Source organism: Neodiprion virginianus, chromosome 5, assembly GCF_021901495.1.
Source record: "Neodiprion virginianus isolate iyNeoVirg1 chromosome 5, iyNeoVirg1.1, whole genome shotgun sequence".
Lineage (NCBI taxonomy): Eukaryota > Metazoa > Arthropoda > Insecta > Hymenoptera > Diprionidae > Neodiprion > Neodiprion virginianus.
In genome coordinates this window covers 28,114,101-28,134,170 of record NC_060881.1, presented here as the reverse complement: position 1 = coordinate 28,134,170, position 20,070 = coordinate 28,114,101, and the positions used below count along the sequence as shown (strand labels likewise).

Genomic DNA, 20,070 nt, shown 5'->3' with positions numbered 1-20,070 from the left:
CTGCAAACGTGTTAAACTGCGTCGCGCATTATTGTGAATGCTCTTATATTAAGATCTGATTTCTTATGATTGATTAATTTAAAAGTATCCGTTCATTTCCGAGAATGTTTGGGACTGTGTAATGGAATTGGACAGCTATAATTCTAACTGTATGAACGGCGTTGTAGTTAATTATGGCCCTTACGACATACAGGTGCTGTCAATTTCGTATTCTGGCGTGTGTTTGTCTGATTGTAAAATCTGATATCAATAGCTCGAGGTTGGTGGCGGAAAATAACTTTCTGTTATGAACTTTACATTGATTCAAAAGTCAGAAACTCGGGGCTAATTCATACAGTACAAACATACCGCATTACTCAGTCAAAAACACATATGTTTGTATAACTGAATTTCTGAAACGGGGGGACAATTCATATCTATATCACAGTAACACTGTAGCGTTGTTTAAAAAGAAAAAAACAACCTCCAAAAGTGAAGAAGCTGTTTGCTGCTTCTGTTTTTCTAAAAATTCAGTATTCAGGTAAAACGAAAAAACATATATATATATTCATAAAACATGATGATAAAAATATACAGTATTTGTTAAGGATACATCAAAATTGCAGAAGTCAATTCATAGCTAAAAAAAATTATCTCGTGAGTATATAATTCTTTCCGAAATTAATTACAATGATTGTGCTATATTCCAGTGAACTGCGTCAATAATTCAAATGGTCATTTATAATGTTTGTACTGAGGCCTGAATATCAAGTGGCATCGGAGCTAGTAACTCTCCGAGTAAACGATTCTTTGCCGGATCTTTGCTGACCCGAACATTTACTATGCTAAATATGTTGATCACCTGCAAATGACGAGTGGAAATTAAACCCAATTACGCATAGCCTAGTACCGAATATCCAAATCGGGCAAAGGTGATTCAACATTACTATACTTACTTGCGACATATTTGAATCTTTCCAAACAATCGTTACTGTTTGTATATCATCTTCCTCAACGTGATGAACTGAGGCGACCTTTTCCAGCTCAGCAAAGTAAATTCGCAAGTTAATACCCATTTCGTAAAGAATAATATCAATGCTTCGATCTTTCACGTCAAGTGTGATGGCAGTGGTGTTTACGGGCCCTGTAAGACCCAAAAGATAGGTCAGGTACAATTCGCTAGACGCCTCTTGAGCTAGTTTGGCATTGTATTTCTGTCTGTTGCAATTCATTGCTATCCTGCAATTTGTAAGAATAACATTTACGTGTCGATCATGCAGGTCGTAACAATCGTTCCCGGAATGTCGCAGTTCGTACTTTGCAACTTTTGCATTCACTCACATTCAGTAACGCTTATATAAAGATTAATACACCAAAATTGTTCAAGAGAGAGTTACAAAGAGTGGAGATGATTATCCCATTTGTGAATTTTTAATGTTAAAACTTACTCAGCGCATAGACTTGGCGTCCAATTAGGAACTGGTAAAGCGTTCTGAATGGATGCATGCAGTAATCGGTGCACTATGCAATCAGAGTACCTTCTGATCGGCGATGTAAAGTGCGTATAGAGAGGAACATTTAAAGCATAATGTTTCAATGTTTCAGCGTCCATTTTGACTGAGGTACAAAAATATCTGGCACGCTATAAGAGGAAAATTACTGTTTAAAAGACAAAAATAAAAAAAAAACATTGAAATAACCAATCAGATATAGTTGTGACCCTTATTCGTTAAGCTACATGCGGCTTGTTTAGTCACACCATTGCAGCTGCGACTATCTGCATTCTACCAATTCCCAAAATACTGTTAGGTCATTTTTAAATGAAAAGAATCATACTCACTGCCATGGTTTTCGCGCAAAGAATGTTCATCACAACAGCCCTGCACTTTGCCAGGTAAAAATCTTTGGTACTACCACAGGGATCTGGCTGGTATCGAACTAGACTGGCCTGCAAGGCACCCGCGCTCTCAATATCTATATGGATCCCAAACTTTTCAAGCATTGTCTGAGTCTTGGACAGATTTCGCATTAGAGGGGGCTGATGACAACGCAACAAGGAAACGTCCGGAAAATTTTCATAGAGATGCCTGGCTACAGTCATATTTGCCAGGAGCATAAACTCCTCAATCAACCTACATAGAATAAAAATCGGGAAATTGCAAACGTTAAGCCAAATTTGAAACTAAACTCTAGCGTATATTTGTCTGCTTTGCACCTGTTACTGTCTTTCTGTTCCTCCAGCGTAAACGATATAGGTAATCCTGACTCTCTGTCGACGATTACATGCAGCTTTGGCTGATCTATCCTAAGCGAGCCATTCTCAAACCTTTTTTCCCTCATTTTCACTGCTAGATTATTTAAACTGTTTACAACGGTACACAGTTCTGATATTGTGTAGGAACCTTTGATCACAGGGATTTCGTCATTTGACCACTTTTTAGTGGGGTTCATAATCATAACTTGAGCATGCTCGTAGGAAAACTGACAGCATGAATTAATAACAGTTTTGGCAAATCTGTGCCTGACTATGTCACCTCCAGGTGTCATTTCGAATATAACGGAAAAAGCAAGCTTATCATAGCCTGGCAGAAGAGAGCACACGTTGCACAGTTGTTTAGGCAGCATGTGGTATACATTATCTGACAAATAAATAGTCGTTGCGCGTCGTGCAACTGCCTGGTCCAATGGCGTAAATGCATTCAGGTAATGCGTCACGTCAGCAATATGAACTCCCACCTGTAACGGGCAAGAACTTCATTGAATCAGGATAACAATGAAGGGTAAATCTTGAGAGTATATTAGTTACTTCAAAGTTTCCATTCTCCATGGGACTGCACGACATTGCATCATCCAAATCTGCAGCAGTTGCTGGATCTATGGTGAAAATACATTTTTTTCTCCAGTCTTCTCGACCATCGATGTCTGTTGCGACAGGCTGGTAGTCACTTGGTGGTAAGTCTTGCATCAATTCTGTACTGTAGGGTGTCACATCCAGGTCATATTCGAGCACAATTGCGCAAGACTCTGCCCTGAGATCTCCTGTTTTACCTATGCATTTCAGAATTTTTCTGCAATTTAAAAATGCTTTTAGTAGGGTAAGTGATCATGTCGATTTGGTAATTTAGAGAATACAAGATAGATTGTGAAATTAAATTTGCTATTTTCTTTGCTCTATTTTATGTATTTTATTCTACAAAAAAATTATTACTCTCTCTAAATTCAATGCTTGCAACTCATGAGGAACAATTTAAAATCAACTCGAATTCATAAAATTTAAAGCAGATTTTTAACATACAGATAGTCTGCCAACAATGCTATTTCACTTCTTTGTTTCAAATTGCTTCACAACAATACACATACCCATGAGCATATCTGACATCATTCCACGATATGATTTCGGCGAAAAACATAATATTGGCGTAAGATTCTGGATCGCTATAAAAGTTGGGGGGCCAGTAAGTGGAATCAATAGTTAATCGAGGTACTTTATGGTCCCTGGGTGCAAATAGAGCAACCCGATTATTTTTATCAGGCATGACTTTGAGAAACCCAACTGCTTTTCTAGGGTGAATTTTCTCCAATATACAAACAACTGTTGCAGTCTTTTGTGGTTTGTTTGATTTCAAATTACGCCACTTATCCGTAGGATTTATTTTCACGGCAACCAAATCTCCCTCTAGGGCCCTGTTTCTATCATGAATTCCATCTATCAAAATATCCATTTCGTCATTAGGCATCGCAACATAAGCTTCTTTAAAACACTTCGGATTTATCCTTATGTTTCCTTCTACATATTCGATTTCCTTCGAAGTTTGATTAACTAATAACTTTCTTATTAATGTTTGAGGTATGTAATCTGGGAAACTCGTTTTGTTCCCTTTTTTATTCTCCGTGCTTTTACCCGGAGTACTTGAAACTTTATTTTTTCTTCTATTTCCCCCAGCATCACCAACAGCAATGTTCATGCTGAGATTTTCAGTCTGCCCTCGGATGACTTGTTGGTTTTTACTGAGATGGTTTTTCTTCCACTTTGTTGACAGCTTTTTTTTATTCATCAAGTTCACACCTTGATTCTGGATAATTTGTGGAACAATGGGTGCTTGAATATGATTGACAGCTATCGCATTAGTCTGTTGATATAAAAAAGAATGATCAAACAATATTTTTGTTAAGAAGCCGTAATTAAAATGTGGAATTACCTGCTCATGGAGCACAGTGTTCAACTTAACGGCAGGTGAGATTTCGGAGTTATTGTCAATACTGTTCGATCCTTGGTTAAAGGCCTTTGGTCTTCTAGGGGGTCTCTTTTTAGACTGCACTTCTATCTTTTGTAAAGTAGTAGCAAGCATTTGTTCAACACTTATCGGGTTTGGTTTGTTGTTGGCTCGTTTACCTCGGCGAGATTTTTTTGCAATTCCTGAGCTCCCAGACATATTAGCTTGTCCACCGTTGTCAGACATTGTATAATCTTTACGAAATATGTTTTCACAAAATTTTGTCACGCGAGCTTGTAAATTCAGTATAAAATAGCAAATGCTGAATATACAATGTGTATAATGGGGAGAAACTAACAAATCGAAAAAATTGTAAAAAAAATCACCTAACCAAAGGCTATACGACTTTGACAGGCACTGTCAGACTTGTTACTGGAATCGATGGCTGAGAAATTTTTCGTAACATTGCGCAATCGAAATATGTTCCCTTTTTCTTTTTCTTTATTATTCTCACGGAATTTTAGGACCACCAGAATGACACACGGCTAGTTTATCTTTCGACCTCATAAACAAAGTGGAGAACCCAGCTGTCACTTTATTCTGTGTTCCCTGACCTTTTTTGCCTCTTGGCCTTATTGACTTTTATTATAGCGACGCCAATGCATGATAGATAAACTTAGCCATAAACTTCCGGCCTTCATCTTCTCATACCAAACAGTGCCAATGGTGCCAAACTCAACGTCTCTCTACTGTCTGTCCGTGTGTTCACCATGTGTTCATTTATTAACTCCCGGACTGCAGAACAGATTTTTATTTTATTTTCTGTGGTTAGCTACAACGTCTTGTTAGGTTTTAGGCTATATTTCGTGACGGCCAGATAAATAGCTTTGTAGATATAATGATATTTGCAGGCTTACTTGAGATCTTTTTTGCATTTGTCCGGCAATCGCTTGAGTCTAACTATATTCCAGGTGGTGCACGACTGTCTAGTAGAATCTAGAAGGAGAATGATGTTCTAGGTTGGTTATAATTTTTCTATGGTTTGGTCCCTCTTTCCGTCCCGAGCCGTGAAAAGGGTAAGACCTCCGAGGCGTTTGTAAAGCTGTAAATAATCGTAGTTCTGTGTTAATTAATCGTTATTAGTATTTGAGTATTGAATTTATGATACGAAATGTAAGAAGCCGCTAACGTTTCTTGTCATCAATTACCACTCTTGTGTTTTGTTTTACAGACATCTCGCGGCAGTTGACAAACAGCGAGCGCTGAAAACGAAAAATTTTCGATTTTCAGCATTTACAATCAGCTCGGAATTAACGGGACCGGGAAAGCAGCGACCAAGTTAAATCAAAGATGTGAGTACAGGTGTTTCATTTTCCGTATGTATTTATTGTGGCAATTGTAATTAGTTTTTCAATCTAGTTCAAACGCCAAACGGACATGATCAATAACCGGATTTTCGTCACTCGACGGACAATCGATGTTGCTGCTGCTGTTCTTGGCTTCTTGCCGACGTAATTATTTACAGATTTTATATTTAGTTACGCATACGTGTTTGTGATTTTTTCAAAGAATTGATCATTTCCGCATCGTGCTATCTCGTACGAATTGAGAATATTACGTCAACCGCATGTATTGATTTTTCGTCCAGTATAGAGTATCCCTCCTCCCTTTACCGCTTTTATGAAATTTACAATATGGCGCTGCGTGGCTAATGAAGCGATTTAAGCAGTTGTTTTGGCACTCAAACAATGGAAAATCGATTTCGTAGGTAATAATAATAATTGGCAAAAGCTGTTTCAATCAATGATAAGCTTGAATGTAACCAATTTCAGTGATGATAACCCGTTGGTCAAAGATAATAAATTGTGCAGTGGCACAATTTTTTAGTCATTGGACTGTCCAGTTCAATTTTCGCTCCTAAAAAAAAAAAAAAAAAAAAAAAAAAAAAAAAACCTACCAGTAATGGTTGCTTTGTGATACCTCCCAAGCATGACAAAATCTATATAAAAAAATTTGATATTTCGTATGGGTCTAGTATGAAAACGGGATTTGATATTTCGCGTGCTTTATTGCTTAATAACAATTTATGTCTCTATGCTGCTTCAAGAATGGTAATAAAGATAACAAAAAAGCTGGTAATAAGTGGTAGCTTTGTCTGTATTAACCCTTCATGTGAATATGTATGAAAAATTATATACTGTGCATATCAGGTCAAGTTGACACTAGGAAATTTAAAAATAAATGTATTCTGAAAACTAGAAATTTTTTCAGGTATGCTGCAAAATGATTTTTTTTTGAAGTTTACGAGTCACATTTCAGTATGGTATTTTTTATTTTTTTTTTTCAACTTTAATTATTTTACTGGAGCAGCAGAAATTGGTTTTGAACTTAACCTTTGTTATTTTGGGTAAAAATAAATTCCTGAATGAAGGGTTAAATCACACAGACAGTCAAAAATTATCCTGTATTGGTTGGGCAATGAAAAGTTTACTTGGGTTAAATCTTTTTTACAACTCACAAAATAACGTCAGCACATCGTTTCAGGACCTACGGTGGATCAACTAGTGGATACCGTAGTGGAGGTGGTCGCGGAGGAGGTGGCGGGGGTCAGAGAAATGGTTATGGTGGTGGCGGCGGAGGTGGGAGCAGTAGCAGTGGTCGTTTTGGCAGCAGAGGAGGAGGTGGAGGTGGCAGCAGCCGTGGAGGCGGTGGAGGTCGAGGAGGCAGCAGTCTGAGGAAACCAAACTGGGACTATGAGAACCTGAAACCATTCAAAAAAGACTTCTATGTTCCCCACTCTAACGTATCCAGCCGGCTGCCTCGCGAGGTGGAAATTTACAGAGGAGACAAGCAGATCACCCTCAAGGGCGACAGCATTCCAAACCCCATTCAGTATTTCGAGGAGGGGAATTTTCCTGACTATGTAATGCAGGGAATTAGAAAGCAGGGATTTGCAGAACCAACAGCAATTCAGGCTCAGGGATGGCCCATTGCCATGTCTGGACGCAACATGGTCGGCATCGCTCAAACCGGATCAGGAAAAACTCTAGGTTACGTTCTCCCAGCCATTGTTCATATCAACAATCAGCAGCCTCTGAATCACGGTGATGGACCCATCGCTCTGATCCTTGCACCGACCAGAGAACTCGCGCAGCAAATTCAGACGGTTGCGACAGAATTCGGCTCTCTTTCCTATGTCAGAAGCACGTGCATATTTGGTGGAGCACCTAAGGGAGGCCAGGCTCGAGACCTGGAGCGAGGGGTCGAAATTTGCATTGCCACTCCTGGTCGCCTGATAGATTTTCTTGAAAGGGGCACTACTAATTTACGCAGATGCACGTACTTGGTATTAGACGAAGCTGACAGAATGCTTGATATGGGATTTGAACCTCAAATCAGAAAAATCATTGAGCAGATCAGACCTGACAGGCAAGTACTGATGTGGTCTGCAACTTGGCCAAAAGAAGTTCGCAACCTTGCTGAAGAGTATTTAACTGACTACACGCAACTGAATATCGGCTCGCTCACACTTTCTGCGAACCACAACATTCTGCAGATTATCGATGTTTGCCAAGAGCATGAAAAAGAAACCAAGTAAGCTGATAGTCAAGTATTGTTATCATATGAAAGAAAGAAATTGTTTCCATGTCAAACTCAAACCACGGTCAAATGACTACACAAGCTTTCGAGAATTTTTGTATACACCATAAATACGTCTAAAAAGAACTGATTATTGAAGTTAGGAAAATAATCGTCTATGGATAATTTGAATATTTCGATATTGAAAATAATTGAATATTGATTGGATTACAGATTGGGAAGCCTGCTGCAAGAAATTGGAAACGTTAACGACGATGGCGGAAAGACAATTATATTTGTTGAGACTAAAAAAAAGGTTGAGAACATCACAAGAAACATCCGCAGATACGGGTGGCCAGCAGTATGCATGCATGGCGACAAATCGCAGCAAGAGCGTGATTACGTTCTCAGAGGTATGTACACAGATATTTTCAGTATAGTGAAAACTACAATTCCACAAATTGAATGTTCTTTTTTTTTTAATTAGATTGATAAATACTGGAATCTGATAATATGTTTCTCCATATTTTCCAGTATGTAAAAGTCCGTTCCGTTTGATCTGATAGATTCTAATCACAGATTTTGTAAGTCCAAAATTGAAGGTATTTAATGCGTTCTTTTCTTTTTTTTTCAGAATTTAGAAACAAGAAGGGTTCAATCCTTGTAGCGACAGATGTTGCTGCGCGTGGCCTGGGTATGTTTCAAGAAAAATTTTCCCGTTTTCCTAACTTTATTTTTACTGTATTTAGAATCGGGGTTTATCTTGCTCCATGTTACGCGATTAGTTTCTCAAATCACGATAAAACCATTTTGTCCAAAGTGGCGTAGTAGCACAGACTGGTTATATGAAGCGATGTCTCACTGTTTGGAATTTGGACGGATATTTGGCTTATTTTTTATTGCAGTTGCGATTAAACTACACTATCAAAAAGTAATGTTTAGATCTAAAAACATACGAACTAATATAACGAAGTGGAGCTGAAGCTCTTGAAACTTAAAATCTAGCAATTATTCTAGGAATTGGTTTTCCATCCCAAAGCAAATTATCATGATAACTATATACTCGCACAACATTGTACTCTCATCATTGCAGAATTGAACTTATTAGGTATACCATGGCTGGTATCTACAATTAAAAGTACTATGCCTTGTTTAAAAGACAAAACAGGTGTTGGGAAATGATGAGATGAGTTCCCACAAAGCTTCAATATTTCATTGCAAGCAAAAGTCAATTGAATTTATTCCAGTCCATTGCTAAAGAATGATTTTTCTAGCAGAGTAACCAAAATTGGTTTGTACATTGCAGATCATTCTTCAGTTACGAGTTTGTCTAATGCCTGTATACATATACATGTAGGTATACGTATTATTTTTTTCGATGAATTTTTTTTTTTTTTTCTATTCAGGCCTAGTCTATTTTAGTCACAAGGTTGCGAATAAATAGTTAAGTAATTTGTCATGAATCCGTTAATTTTAAGGGTGAGCATCTGAGAAATTTATGTTAATCAGTCTGGTTGTCCCTTTTGTTTCAGAGGCACATGGTGCACAGATTGATATAAGAGTGTTCAGAAACGGCTATAAATTTCTGACTGTCTGTGTTCCTAGAAACTATATATAGTATGCTACCTCAGCTAGTATGCATATATATATATAGATAACGTACGTAATAGCGCAATATCGTTTGTGCAATTGTACGTAATGTGCCTCTGGTACTGCCTATGTACCACTCGAGTGTCATTGTGGTGCAAAGGTACAAATCACGCCACGCTGTATGGTTATGGGTAAGAGATGTCGAAGGTTTGGTACATTGAAAATGTCAATACAACCATACCACTCTCTATAATCAAGCCACAGCAAATGTGAGACAACAATCTATTGATTTTGCTACTATTGCTACTCTCTGCTCTATGAGGATCAGTAAGACGGGACTTACTTTGTCGACTAGACTCGTTATTGAAGTTAAACGTTTATCAAGAACGCTGTTAGCTGGAATACAATATCTAATGGTTTGTATTTTCACAATCCATCCTTCTTATCATTATATTTCCAGGTAACCCAAATCACTAACTCAACATAACAAAGTTGATATTTGCATCAACTTTTCACATCTTATATTAATGAAATATTTATGTTAAAAGAATCGTGCAGCACTCTCGCATGTAGCTCGGAGATAATATATTAATATTTGACTCTAGGCACTTGAGGGCTTAACGCTTTGTGTTACATTCTTTAAAACTACTGTCACTTAATCTGCAGTTACTTTTAGTCTTCAGAACAAATTAGAATCCTAAAAATTTCCTTGTTTTTAGTAATTATCACAACAACGTGGCAATACAATACATTTTTCCGATTTTAAAAGAGGGAAATTATTTTTTTTCATTTAATCTCTAATCTAATCACTTTGATTCGAACTGACTAGATTATGACCATTCGTTTAGATGTGGATGACGTAAGGTACGTGATCAATTTCGACTACCCGTCATCGTCAGAAGACTACATTCACAGAATCGGTAGAACGGGCCGGTCGCAAAGTACAGGAACAAGCTACGCTTTCTTCACCCCACAGAATGGCAGACAAGCCAAGGACTTGGTCAATGTACTTCAAGAAGCTAATCAGGTTATCAATCCCAAACTAAGTGAGTTGGCTTCGCGAAGTGGTGGCGGCGGCGGCGGAGGCTACGGAGGCAGAAGTAAGGATCCTTTTGCGTAGATCGTTGAACAATCCAATGGAACTAAGTTTGTTTTGTACGATCCATTTAATGTATCAAGGCAAATGAAAATCTCGAATACTCTTTTACAGATCGTTGGGGATATGGAGGCGGACGTGGACGAGAAAATAATTATTCTGGCGGTAGCAAGCGGTTCGATACGGGCCGCAGCAACGGTTATAACAATTACAATTGAGTTCGTTTTTACTAGTTCCTAATGGCCGTATACGGTATACATATTATGATTCGACTTGCCCGAAGGACTACCCATCTTGTTAATTGATATATATTTGACACTACGATTGAGTGAACAAATGGTAAGAGTCCGGCAGGACAGTAACCAGAATTTGCTACTTTAAATATCGGCCATTCATAGTTATCTACCAAATTCTCTTTATTTATAGTCCCAACCTGAGTTAGTGATTTACGAACGGGACCCTATTTGATTTAGACAATTCTTATTTATGGTATATTAATAATGTTAGATTTGAACTTTGTCGGGAGCCACGTGAGGCAAATATTTCACATTTCAGTATTCATTCCAAATTAGTCTGGAATTCTTAGGTATTAATTACTTTTTTCGTAAACTTTGGTAGGATAAAACTGCACAAGTTTGCAGGTAGCTATGTTATGAAACTTTTCGTACATTATCGATGTAACAAGTCTATACGACATTAATGATTTTGAGTCTGAGAGACTAATTAAGTACATACGAGGATGCAGACTGGTGATCTGCAGGATAATGATACGAGGTTAATGATCTGAGTCTGAGAGACTATTAATTGAGTACATACAAGGATGCAAGCGATGGTTGAAAAAAAATGAATGAATTATATTTATCAAAATATTTCATTGTTTCTTCATCATTCAATTTTTCTGACTTGTAATAACGCTGTGAATTAAATGTCGATCTTACGTACTTGTATGTATCAAGTATGTATGTACGTCGAAACTTAAGCACAACATGATCAATAAACTACCACCAATGCATTTACGCCTTATTCGACTATCCCTTCATTGATAACTCACTCACATTACAATCAATAATTGTTTCGTGGTTCAACGGTTCACGCAAGATTATTATCTGAAAAAGCGATAAAAGTTTAGTTGCTTGAATTTCCTGAAAGTTCTCTTTCTTGTGTTGTCTTGCATCTACGTATGCTGAGTTGCCTTATGAAAGGAGCATTTACAGGAGCAACAAGCTTTAGCTATTCACCGCTGGAGCTTCCAATCTACCCATGCAAAATACTGCGCATAAAGCGCCTACGCCGGCTACAGTCAAAACCATGTGAGAGGCAAACGCTGGAGTCATAACATGTGATAAAGGTTATAGACGCGCGATGTCAAGACGAAAGTGTAAATATTGCTTGATTCTGTCAATGCAAAGCCGTTTCGTATCAACATCAACGTTTTCATGAGTTCTACGTAAGAATGCATGATGACATTAGCGAGACGTCGCAAATCGCGAAACAATTACCTCACTCTAACATTGATCACGCAATTGCCGGCGCAGTAAGCGGTTTCGTAACTCGTTTCACGTGCCAACCTCTCGATGTTATCAAGATTAGGTTTCAGGTTTGTGTTGTTATCCATTTAATTTTACATGAGAAAAAATCTAAATTTTGCCTGACTGTAAAAATTATTAAACAAATCGTTTCTTTTATTCTAGCTCCAAGTCGAGCCGATAGCTGATCATTACATAAGCAAGTATCGTTCGATAACGCAGGCCTGTGCACTCATTGTAAAGGAAGAAGGAGTCTCTGCGTTATGGAAAGGCCATGTCCCTGCTCAGCTTCTCTCTGTTGTTTATGGAACAGGAAAGGTGTGAGATGAATGGATACGTTTTTCTGATTCATCAATGTAAAATATTATCCATCTGTTCACAGTTTTCATCGTACAACCTTATCAGTAAACTGGCAAACGACTACACATTTCATGATCGATGGCATCATCTATTGCATTTTCTGGCTGGTGCTGGTGCTGGCATATTTGCAACCATCGTGTCATTCCCATTTGATACTGTAAGAACAAGATTAGTTGCTCAGTCGTCTAATCATCGTGTATATCAAGGGATATTACATTGCGGCATGTAAGGGTTATTCGCATGTTGCTCATGAAAATTATCACTGTGCTTTAAGAATCGCTCTCATTTATCATCTGTATTCCGTATTTCATATAAGGTTTTTTATATGATAGCAAAAACTATTATTGCCTACTTTTTAAACGGATATCTTGCAATGATATTTATCTAAAAGAAAACATCACAACACATCAGAATATACCGTGTTTATTCATTTTCAGAGAGATTGTACGTACTGAAACTCCAAGGACATTTTTTCGAGGACTGTGGCCAACTCTGTTGCAAATCGCACCTCATTCAGGGCTACAGTTTGCCTGCTACGCGTTTTTCACAGATGTCTACAACCAGTACACCCATCATTCGGGACACAATTTTGCCGCTTCGATGATCGCCGGTAGTGCGGCTGGTCTAGTTGCCAAGACAGCAGTTTATCCGCTTGATCTCGCACGAAAGAGATTACAGATCCAAGGCTTTGAGCACGGGAGAAAAGGCTTTGGAAAATTCTTTCGTTGCAACGGACTCGTTGACTGTGTGTGTGTCATCATCAAGACTGAGGGACTCAGGGGATTATTCAAGGGGCTTTGGCCCAGTCAATTGAAAGCTGCAGCCACGACTGCTCTACATTTTACAACATATGAGCAGGCTCTGATATTGTTTAATTCTTTCCGATAACGTATTGGCAACAACATGAAAGAATATCTAATAATCAAAGACACGAAACAAGTCTTGTGAAAGTATTAGAATTCTCTTTCTAGTCATGGCAGATGTACGGTTTGACTAATCCAATATTATGATGGATGTTGTATTATTCCAAAAATGAAAATGTCTCTCTAATATTTTGAATTTCATTCTATTTACTTGCGATTAAGTTCTTTACACGTTCAAGTACTGATCAAATTGTCGTGAATTTTTTACTTGAGCTGTCATTTTTTTGACACTGCAAGCGACCAAAGATTTATGGAAGAATCGCCAATGATCAGTTGACTGTACAAAACAGTATAACGTGTACTCTGAATAATACATTTATTATTAATAATAATTGATAATCTCTTACGTTATAGAATCAGCGCAGGTATTACGCTACTTGTTTCTCAACTTAAGCTACGAAAATATGTTAATCATAAAAGTATACATAATAGCACCCGATGTATGCACTCTAAATAAATAACTACACTCTCCAGATTGGTCAAATTACACTTTACTCCGTTCATATTCCGTCTCTACCTATATCACGATGCATAAAATCAGTTGTTTGCCTCCGTATCAAATTTTTCAAGAAGCATAAACTACGCGACGAACAACCGTCAATAAAGTCTTTCTGAAACAGATCGCACAGACGTGGCATCGTGGCGTTAAAAGCGAGGACATACTCTTTCCTTTTCTGACGTCCATTCCAATGTTCAAACCACACAAAAACTGAATCGTACCATAATTTATGGGTGGATAATATGAATCGTAGGATCAAGTCACGAGTTGAATTGCGATGGCTACTGGCCAACCATATTCCGGTTTTCCTATTTTTCCATGGCCTGCACTGCATAAAATAAAAAAATTTCCATCCAGATAATCTCCCCGCTTCTGACGCGTCGCACAGCCGATCGAGCGAAGAATGCGCTTTAATTTGTTTCATTATCCATAACTGATGGTGTAACCCATCGATAACATCAGCGTTTCTTTAATGGCTGGGTGTAATTGCCTCTCGATGTAACTCGTCAACGCCTGACTAGCTCCTTTCAAAAACACGTCTTCCATTTCTCTGGTTACGCCTTCCCTCACGTGCCAAGCTCTTCCCTCGAAATCGTCCGCAACTGCAATATTAATATCATCCGCGAGGTCTTCTTCTAGGAGCAATTCTCTGGGTCTCAGTGCTTCTTCGACGATCGGTATCTCCGTGGTCTCGCGTTTGTAATTTGCCTTAACTTCGATATTCTGTAAGTTTGTAGCTGCTCCGTGACCCACATCGCTTCCATTCTTATGAATTGAAACTTGCGAACCATCAGCCTTGACTTGCCTCTTCGCACTCATTTCGCTCGCTGAATCCTTCGACAAGGATTCCGCGTCTTCTATCAGCAATGCACGAGCCTTCTTTGCAAGGGCTAAAGCAAAGTCTCGTGGCGTTATGTCAGCGACTTCTCTTCGTTGTCTATTCGATGACGAACGAGTTATCCAGTCACTCCTACGCCAGATACCGGGTCGTGCATCCGTTTGAAACAGGGCACGCGCTTTCCGGCTCTCCTTCTCGACGACGACTGCGTCGTCCTTCGTCGTGGTTGAAGAAATTTCCCGTGGTTCCGCCTCCTCATAGTTCTCCGTTGGATTTCCCGCCGGAGCTACGTTTTTCACCTGATTTCAGATTGAAATAAAATGCATGCTTAATTCCCGAATTCGGGCAAGGTCGAGCGCCTGTTAGTAGACTATTCGAGGTACACCTTAATGATTTTTGCGCCTAGTTTCGAACAACCCCACATACGGCATTTCGAGAATTTAGTACCTGAATGATATCAGTTTCACTAAGACTTCGCTTTCCACACAGTAATGCTTGAATTGAAGAAAAATTTGGGTATAAAAATACTTACAAGATTTGGGGCCAGTTGACCATTCACAAGCGTAGACTGTGGGGGCCACTTGTCCTGTCGTTTAATTTGTTTATCACTACGGGTTGGTCGACATCCGAAAGCGTAGATGGAAGCAAAGCGGGGCTCAAGGAAACTGGATTCTGTACGAATACGCATTTGACCTCGTCCCCGAGCGATCGGGCTCGTGAAGAAGTCAACTCCAGCGCGTCGCAATCGCAGTGTCATTCTGCAAGATTCCGCGGGTAGTGCGACCCGATAATCAAGAGGAAGGAGAGTTATTCGCCCTGACACCGTCAGATCACTGAAGACTAGTCGCGTCTGCAGGGAATTGTTGCTTGGCTCGTATACGCAGCGTTCTACCTGTGCCCAAGGACCTCCACGACCTCTCGAGTCTTGCGGAAGCTGTGGGGTTTTGAAAACCGAAATAATTCAATGATGAATTAACTCTTTAAATCACGTTCCTGGTATAAAAAGTTTCGTTCTCAGACTTGTTCTAGTTTTCTGAACGTTATTAATGATAAAATTTCGCGTTTCACCATAAATCGGGGTAACTTTGGACTGGGGGTGCAACTTTAAGAAGCTGGAAATTTTTTGATTTTAGCGGGAAATTTGAATTCAGAAAATTCCCGCTGTCTCAAAGTTGTGCCCTCAGTTCAAAGTTATTCCGGTTTATCGTATGTTCTTTGATTTTTTCGTCTATTCAAATATTGGGACATAATCCTGGCTCTGATAATTCACACTACCTTCACGCTGACCTGGGACACAACCATTTCCAGTGGTGCAGAGCGTAAGACTTGCTGATATACGATTCCCGACGCGGGCTCATCGTCTTCGAGGCGCGTCCTCCTCGTCGTGTCCCTCCTCAGAGCGTCCAAGGCTCGTTCTAGTCGACCACCACATCCCTCCCAATTGCCGATCGTAGCTTTGGCTAACCCCATCGATGCGATCATGAGAAGAAGCGTCAAGACATTGACCTCCATTGTGAGGCGGGGTTGATTGATCTGCGAAAACGGTGATAAAATCCGGTTGAAAAAGATTGAATACAGCCTTCGGAAAATTGGTGAACAACTTTTCAACTAAATCTCTTAACCATTTAATGAATTATGCGTAGAAATTCACTATCCTTCTTGAGGATATAGTACTATAATATCAGCTTTCTCCAGGCACCGGTTCAAAGAACGCGAAAGCAGAAGGCGTGACGATATAGCAGATTCGTTATTAATTACAATGATCATTGTACGACCAACTGATTAGCCTCCGGCCTCTGACCGTCAAATGTTTCATATGATAAATAATAAATACTGCGTATAGTAACATAAATGGTTTGAAGCTGATTTGAATTCAAAGATATACGATAGGCATAGATTGAACCATGTCTGATTGACGTGATATAATACCGACGCGCGTATTTCCGGTGAAATTGACGGTAATGAATTTTATCCCGATAACAAATTAAATTACATTTTAGTAAAATGAACTTTCGACTTTCGAAATAATTGTAAGCATTAAATTTTCAAGTAACGTCTCGTTATTGCGGAAAGATCGGTGCTCCGATTATATTAAAGTTTGGTATTTCGGTAATTGATTGCGTAATGTACAATGTTCATTTATTCCTCAATTAAACCATACCCATGTAATATGAGCATAATTGAATGAAAAGTAATCACTGAACGATCTAGAGACGTCGCATTCGCTGCACATGACAATTAACTTAGATTGACAATAGGGAAATGGCGAATCGTGTCACCGTTGCATCCTTGCTCCGTCCCATTAAAACATCTTGGAACCATATCCTGTAGAAACTCGGTGAATTCACAGCACTTGCTCAAACAGAGCATGAATGCAAACGTCCCGCGGTAACGACACACTTGAAGTTACGGACCCCCGGGCACGTATGATATACGTACAGCAAAGTTGGTGAAACCAGGAAACAGGTACAATTTTTGACCGACTGAATTCCGCAAGTATACAACACTAGCGCCCAATGATGATAACATAATAATAATCGTTATCCATGCGAGCAAAGCTGCCATTGCGCTATTTCGTAATCTTTCAAGTAATTAATCTTCATTCTTAATTTTATATCCTCACTTTTTTCTCATCATTGAAATGAATTTTGGCTCCTTAAGCCGCTAAACTGCTTGCGAGCCTCGCAATGGCTTTGCGCTTCGTTGGACTTTAGGCCCAGGTTGTCCTACTTTGGCAATTGCCTTGCATGAGCATTTATCTTGTATTTTCATCACTCTTGCACGGCACAAGTCCTTCCCGCCCGGGAAATTGATTCGCCACATCAGATTCCAACTATTGAATCATATTGTCTATTGTAAGGTAATTACTAAAGTTGCACAAGTCGGCATGTGGAACTCAATTCTTAATATAAAATGTTGCCACAGCGGCAGTGTCGGAGATAAAATCCATTTCCGACCCATATGTTATTTCTCATAATGGTATAATATAAGTATTGTTATAGGCTGAGTATTTTCAAAATTCGATGAAAATGAATTCCACGATATGCGCAAATGTTCTTAATCAATTTTACCTACTTCGAGAAGTACGTCAGAATAACGCTACGTATTTTCAAAAAGAATGGAAAAACCGCAGCAATATTGCGAAAAAAATCAACTAAATTAACAGGAATACTTTTTATACATATCTCTGGAATAAATCGACGGAAACACGGGTTGAAAAAATTTCCAACAAGAGAGATACGGCTATTCAATTATTGTAGAAGTTAAATTCCTCTGATGCATTTGTAATTTCCACGCGGATGTATCTAGCTCGGGATAAATTGTTCGGGATTGAAATAAGGCTAAAACGTGAAGGGTTCTATTCGACTATTTTTCTTCGATTTTTGATATCACTTTCAGCTAAAGATACACAAAGGTATATAATTATCATGTAACTGCACATTCGTTTCGCCCTAACAGCAACCGGCGTGCTTCGCTTTCTCCCTTTTTAACTGTCCTTTTTCTGAGTCTGTCGAGAAGGTTCCACATGGAGACAAATAGCGCCAATGCAAAAAGCATTATGTACATACACGGTACACTTTGATGGACTGAACTTCAAAATCACGTAATTATAACCTACGTAACGAGCGTAACGGTCCGCTGACGATTTTTTCCCTATTTAATTTCGATTCAGTATAAAATTATACCGCGTTCCTCTTTAAGAAACTTTCGAAGAAAGTTACACCTGCTGTACACGCGGTAATGAACCCTGCAGATTATAGCAGCGAGAGCCAGCCGTCGAATAAAATTGAACACTTTCAATTCAGCGAAATTTTACTAATAAATATCAACAGCGCAGCGATACCTTTAATTTCAGACAACCTATGCACTCTTGTAGTATAAAAATTAGTCCTGATGAGTAGAATTCTGACGTCGATTCATGTACAACACTTACCTCGATATTCGCCGCGAGGGATAATCGTATCCTTGCCACCGTCAATGAAACTTGATTAGCGAAGGTTTAGCCAATCGGATGATGAGCGTATTTAAAAATTCCCCCAAAAACGAATAGACCGAATAAAAATTACTATTAACGAAGGAAAAAATTCGCCCAGCGCCGCGAGTTTCGATAGTGATATTCGCGCTCCGCCTTGACGGGGAACAATGAAAGTCTGAGAGGAGAGTTGTATACTTTAGTTTCAGAACTGAAGCTGGTCGTAGACGTGGTCCTATTATTCGAGAAAATCGAGGAGTAGGGTTGCCTGTACTACGCAATCGGGTCAGATCTAGTTCGACGCGGTATCTGGAATGGAACATGATCGTGTCCCAGGAGTGCATTGTTTACTTTAACTTGGTTCGTTACACCGGAATCTCTGACGACAATTAGTTCAGAAGTTACGGAAAAGAATGAGGAATCGCAATGCGCAATTTTCGTCTAGCGGTATCTTCGAGTTCTTCGCGATCCCGGATCGTCTTTTGTATACTCGATCTGGTGCGAAAAAGCCCAATTTTATCGGTTCACCGTTTTTGCCAGTCACGAAACTCTCCAGTTTGATATAATTCAATACCAATTCATCACGCATCGCGATCTGTTTCTTCGCCGTAAGTTAAGATCGTTGACCTTCTTTATTATAAGCCATTACAGTTTCGTATAATTCTCATACGTAATGAAGCACTTTATTTTTAATCAACGGATCGCGAACAATTTTTTTATCTTTCCAATATATTGACAACATCGTTCCTATTTATCGATTATTAGACAGATCGTGAATGAAAATATTACTATCCGCGACAATAATGATCGAGGAAAACTAAATATGGTACTAAGATGTGATTTGTATTGAGACTGTGAATTTCGTTACAAGAACGCGATGGAGTTTCTATTCGCAAGTAATGATTCACTAAAGTTGAAAAAATATTTTCACTATAGATAAATGATTAAGTCTCGATCGTAACCATGAGTACTTCAAATCATTTATTATACCTATATTGTGATTAAATTAACGTATGAGGATCGTATTTGAATAGTTTATCTATTCTATGTATTCATTAACATGAAATCCGAGATGTTGTCACCTAACGCCTGCCAATAGGCAATTAGCTGTACGTTTCAACATTAATTGTGACGGGAAAAATATGTCAAATGCCCCTTACGCTTTCGTACCATTTCGAAATTTTCAAATCAAATTTTAGGAACGATAAAAAAGGGGAGGGGACTGATGATATGTTAAGCCACACAGAACACAGAAGATTGGTACAAATTCGAGGATCTCCTGAATTCGTGATTTCATGGAACTCACGATTTACCTGGTAGAGTATTAGCAGCACTAGATTGCGCGGTTTCAGGAGATGAGCAGGTATGATAATATATTTTTTTTCTCCAAGGAAGCATGAGAGAGCTCCAGTTACCGACTGAACAAAAATTCCCCGGACAACTATGTCTAATGTTTGGGTCTGGGATGTTGGCAGCAGCGTCTGGTTTTAATT

General features: G+C 38.9%; 4 protein-coding genes across 14 annotated transcripts; 2 read left to right on the top strand and 2 right to left on the bottom strand.

Moving 5' to 3' along the window:
- Positions 1–527: 527 nt before the first annotated feature.
- LOC124305860 (DIS3-like exonuclease 2) lies at positions 528–4,844 on the bottom strand. 4 transcript variants are annotated; one of them, XM_046765788.1, is made up of 8 exons: positions 4,179–4,841; positions 3,340–4,109; positions 2,786–3,047; positions 2,195–2,715; positions 1,820–2,111; positions 1,428–1,621; positions 936–1,218; positions 528–841 (listed from the first exon to the last, which is right to left on the bottom strand). In XM_046765788.1, exons 1-8 carry the CDS (start codon positions 4,437–4,439, stop codon positions 719–721), a joined length of 2,706 nt encoding a protein of 901 aa, XP_046621744.1. In that variant the 5' UTR covers positions 4,440–4,841; the 3' UTR covers positions 528–718. The 4 variants fall into 4 exon arrangements, with proteins under 4 accessions (XP_046621744.1, XP_046621745.1, XP_046621746.1 ...); XM_046765789.1 differs by having other exon boundaries at positions 4,250–4,380; XM_046765790.1 differs by lacking the exon at positions 528–841 and having other exon boundaries at positions 955–1,123; positions 4,179–4,844.
- Positions 4,845–5,184: 340 nt separating this feature from the next.
- On the top strand, positions 5,185–11,470 carry LOC124305818 (ATP-dependent RNA helicase p62-like). 6 transcript variants are annotated; one of them, XR_006908453.1, is made up of 8 exons: positions 5,185–5,269; positions 5,425–5,545; positions 5,613–5,704; positions 6,738–7,787; positions 8,007–8,185; positions 8,407–8,466; positions 9,305–9,778; positions 10,211–10,348. XR_006908453.1 is itself a non-coding variant. In XM_046765690.1 (8 exons), the coding sequence occupies exons 3-8, from the start codon at positions 5,631–5,633 to the stop codon at positions 10,674–10,676; spliced, it is 1,719 nt and encodes a 572-aa protein (XP_046621646.1). In that variant the 5' UTR covers positions 5,185–5,269; positions 5,425–5,545; positions 5,613–5,630; the 3' UTR covers positions 10,677–11,470. The 6 variants fall into 6 exon arrangements, 5 of the variants coding, with proteins under 5 accessions (XP_046621646.1, XP_046621647.1, XP_046621650.1 ...); XM_046765690.1 differs by lacking the exon at positions 9,305–9,778 and adding an exon at positions 10,573–11,470 and having other exon boundaries at positions 10,211–10,462; XM_046765691.1 differs by lacking the exon at positions 9,305–9,778 and adding an exon at positions 10,573–11,470 and having other exon boundaries at positions 5,600–5,704; positions 10,211–10,462.
- Positions 11,471–11,740: 270 nt separating this feature from the next.
- Positions 11,741–13,740, top strand: LOC124305821 (mitochondrial thiamine pyrophosphate carrier-like). Its single transcript, XM_046765699.1, has 4 exons — positions 11,741–12,055; positions 12,150–12,302; positions 12,367–12,569; positions 12,782–13,740. The coding sequence occupies exons 1-4, from the start codon at positions 11,912–11,914 to the stop codon at positions 13,230–13,232; spliced, it is 951 nt and encodes a 316-aa protein (XP_046621655.1). The 5' UTR covers positions 11,741–11,911; the 3' UTR covers positions 13,233–13,740.
- Positions 13,484–19,936, bottom strand: LOC124305820 (uncharacterized). Of its 3 annotated transcripts, none has more exons than XM_046765697.1 (4): positions 19,891–19,936; positions 15,880–16,137; positions 15,137–15,538; positions 13,484–14,903 (listed from the first exon to the last, which is right to left on the bottom strand). In XM_046765697.1, exons 2-4 carry the CDS (start codon positions 16,114–16,116, stop codon positions 14,190–14,192), a joined length of 1,353 nt encoding a protein of 450 aa, XP_046621653.1. In that variant the 5' UTR covers positions 16,117–16,137; positions 19,891–19,936; the 3' UTR covers positions 13,484–14,189. The 3 variants fall into 3 exon arrangements, with proteins under 3 accessions (XP_046621653.1, XP_046621654.1, XP_046621651.1); XM_046765698.1 differs by lacking the exon at positions 19,891–19,936 and adding an exon at positions 18,539–18,757 and having other exon boundaries at positions 15,892–16,137; XM_046765695.1 differs by lacking the exon at positions 19,891–19,936 and adding an exon at positions 18,539–18,756.
- Between the last annotated feature and the right edge of the window lie 134 nt (positions 19,937–20,070).